At 34.3% G+C, this 3181-nt stretch overlaps 1 protein-coding gene across 1 annotated transcript in view; it reads right to left on the bottom strand.

The window, feature by feature from the left end:
* Positions 1-2846, bottom strand: part of LOC106471453 (putative sugar lactone lactonase YvrE) — a gene marked incomplete at its 3' end in the record, with an annotated part of 8770 nt that extends 5924 nt beyond the window's left edge. Inside the window, exon 1 of the mRNA XM_013932057.2 lies at positions 2686-2846. Within this exon, the coding sequence (XP_013787511.2) occupies positions 2686-2839 (154 nt within the window). The remainder of the gene's footprint in view (positions 1-2685) is intronic.
* Between the last annotated feature and the right edge of the window lie 335 nt (positions 2847-3181).

Raw genomic sequence — 3181 nt, 5'->3', positions numbered from 1 at the left:
CCTTCGATCGCTAACTAGATAATCAATGTTTAAATGCAGTGTTTTACTTCCCTCTTCAGGGCCACTCAATCCATCGCTAACTATAATCAATGTTTAAATGCAGTGTTTTAGTGGCTCAGAAAAGGGAAGTCCTTCGATCGCTAACTTTTACACCATCTTTGTACTGTTTTCTGTATTTACTTTTCAGTGGTGATAGCAGGTGGATAAAATTGGATTTTCAGAATTTAAATCATTTGTCAGAAGGATCTTCAAAACATGAAAACTCAATTTCTCACGCACTGGAACTTATAGGCGAAACAAATATTATTATTTATGCCTAAGTCTATAAAAACTGGAACAAATTATTTGAATTTGAAAAACTTCGTAAAAATGTCAGTTTTAAAAGGAACATCTAAAAGATATGGTAAACACCAGGGAGCGCACAGACAAGTGCTGTTACAGATGATAATGGCCTGCCTAGGCTATCTCCAAGATAAGAAAAACTACCCAAATGACTGTAACCATGGTAACTGAACATAAGCATGGTAAATGAAAGAAGCTTATGATCCAATAATGCCTCATGTTTAAGATCGAGTTACATAAAGTGATCATTTGACAGCTGCTAAAGTGATTGACACTGAATCTTTTCAAAAGTACCCTCATAGTTTTCCTGATCGTGAATTAGTCATAACTACAAGCTATTACACAATGATCAACAAAAATAGGGTAGCGTACCGGACAGTGAATCCAAGGATCCATTGTTCGCGGCCCGTTACCGCCCCTCTTCAAAAATTGCGCTCCGCAATTTGAGGCTGTTGGTATGTTACAAGAGTGACGAATAAATCCTACTGTTCGACTAGGACAGTCAATGAACAGTGCTGCCACCTCCACAAAGCAGGAAGTCGATAGAAGAAGAAAAAACCTTGAAAAGTCAGTAGATGTCGCTATTTAGACCCTAAATGCGTCGAAAAATACCACTAAAAATGTCTACAGAAGACAAATCTCCCTCTCTCTGTGATTATACAGGATTGGAAATTTACCTCACAATGAGGATACAGTCCTCCAATCATTCATTATACATTTTTTTTATATTCACCAAACACTAATAATATTGTCAGACTGCAAGAATTAATTTTCAAAAAATACACATTACTGCTTTTTGTAACTGTCTACAAACAGCTGTACAGTACATGATTGTACCATGTGCCACTCAACGACTCAAGTCGCATCTTGTAGATATAATAAAAACGAAGTGGCGTTTAACAGAATGCCCTAAAAAGTGTGTGTATTGTATTAACAATATTGCATTATTTACGAGTGATTTTGCCAATACAAAATGGCGACTTCTCTCCCTGAATATCACTGTTGTAGGCAGTAAAAATCGCTAGTCACTATGATAAACTCTTATCGCTATGGGACCGAAGGTCGTTAGATGTAATGATAAAATCACTAAGTTGCAGTGCAGCCCATGGTTAGCGAGGGGTTGGGGGGGGATCTTCTCTAGCTGCTTTCCTTTTAGTAATCATTTCTAAATTTAGGAGAGTTAAGTGCATTAACCCTCGTGTAACTTTGCGCGAAATCCAACACTAACAAATATAAACTAAAGACTGAGTACAAATTTATACGAACGTTAACTACAACTTAACTATTCGTTCTTAGAAAACAGTGCAAGAAAAACTTTAAGTAAAATAACAAACTAATAGTAATATAGATTATTGTGACGTAAGAGTCGGAAAGAAGTCTTTAAATGCTTAAACGTATTAAATCGTGTCCAAGAAATACCAGGATACAATGTGTATTATACGCTGTAGTGATGTTGTCAATAGAAAATAAGTTTGTGAAATTCATTCAGGATTTTAATAATAAGTCATAGAAAAGTTTGTTGGAATAAAAAAATTGGGGTGTTAAGGTTGGATAAAAAAAAATGTGACATAAAAGGCTCATACAAGACATTTAAACGTATTTGTCTTGCTTTATATTTTAATATTTCATACTTTTGAATATAGATTAGATAGAATATAGATATAGATTATTATTTTACTTGTGTTTAATTAAACTGTTGTTTTATGATTTGTGTTGTATATGCAACAAAAGAGTATCTTAAGATAATTTAGTTTTCGTAATAATAAAGATCCAATAAAATAAGAACGCCTTAATTTTGTGAATGGTAAGTTACACAAAATTTTGCTTTAAAACACCCCTAACTCGTCTATCAAATATCAAGATGTTGAAATATTAAAGTCTAGTTTAGAAATTTAAGTCAGAAAGAGTGAAATGAATGGCCTGTTAAACACATTTATTAATAAGAAAAAGGTAAACACAATTATTAACTCTATCGGCCTTTTTTTTTCTTTACCTACTGTATTGAATAGGTTCGTGATTATTATTTTTTTGCTTTTTTATCCACCCACCCACTTTCTTTTATCGAACAATAATAATAACTGTAAACGGTCCCTTAAATCATTTCATAAAGTTTCTTTAAGGTAAGCTTACAGTTGGAATGATAGAGTATAATACATATTTGTATTTTGTCACATCGCGTTGCAAGAGTTAAGAGAACATTGTTTAATCCAATTATGAAAAGAAAGCTCTGTTTAGGCTATGGAGTAGGAATAATGATAGTTGGATATAGTTGTATCATAACTTTAAAAGGTTTACAGAAAAGAAAATGAATAAATATGTCTATAACTTACAAGTCATACTTACCAAGATGAATTGTTTGAGTATCTAGAGTCTGAGGGTCTAGCCAACATATGTCTCCTGAATACAAGTCTACATGTAACAACGTTTTGCTACTCTCGTCCCAGTGCGGACCTTCTCCTAACACGGAACGCCTAGTTGATACAACAGACACAGCCATATCAGCTTCACTCTCCCTTGTAGCTTGTACTTATAGCTTGTACACATTTATACTGTTACAACAGCGGAAGTCATGTGACGCTTGGAGCATGCGTGACTGAGTTTCTCGAAATTTCAGGGAAGCTCGAGTGTGATCGAGCCGCCTATTTGTTAGTATATAAGCCTGGCGAGAAAAACCAGCGCGATTGAAGAGATAGATAATTGAGTCAAGGGAACAATAGGCACCGTAAGTAAAGTGTGTGAATCACTGTGATCTATAGCGTGTGTTATAAAGGTTGTTAATTTTAAAGTGACTGTGGAAATTCTGTGTATTACAAAGTTTATATCAAGAAACAATAAACTG

This window comes from Limulus polyphemus, unplaced genomic scaffold (assembly GCF_000517525.1).
Source record: "Limulus polyphemus unplaced genomic scaffold, Limulus_polyphemus-2.1.2 Scaffold4633, whole genome shotgun sequence".
In the NCBI taxonomy this organism is placed as follows: Eukaryota; Metazoa; Arthropoda; class Merostomata; order Xiphosura; family Limulidae; genus Limulus; species Limulus polyphemus.
The sequence above is the reverse complement of the archived record's forward strand: the minus strand, read 5'-3'. Positions and strand labels throughout refer to the sequence as shown.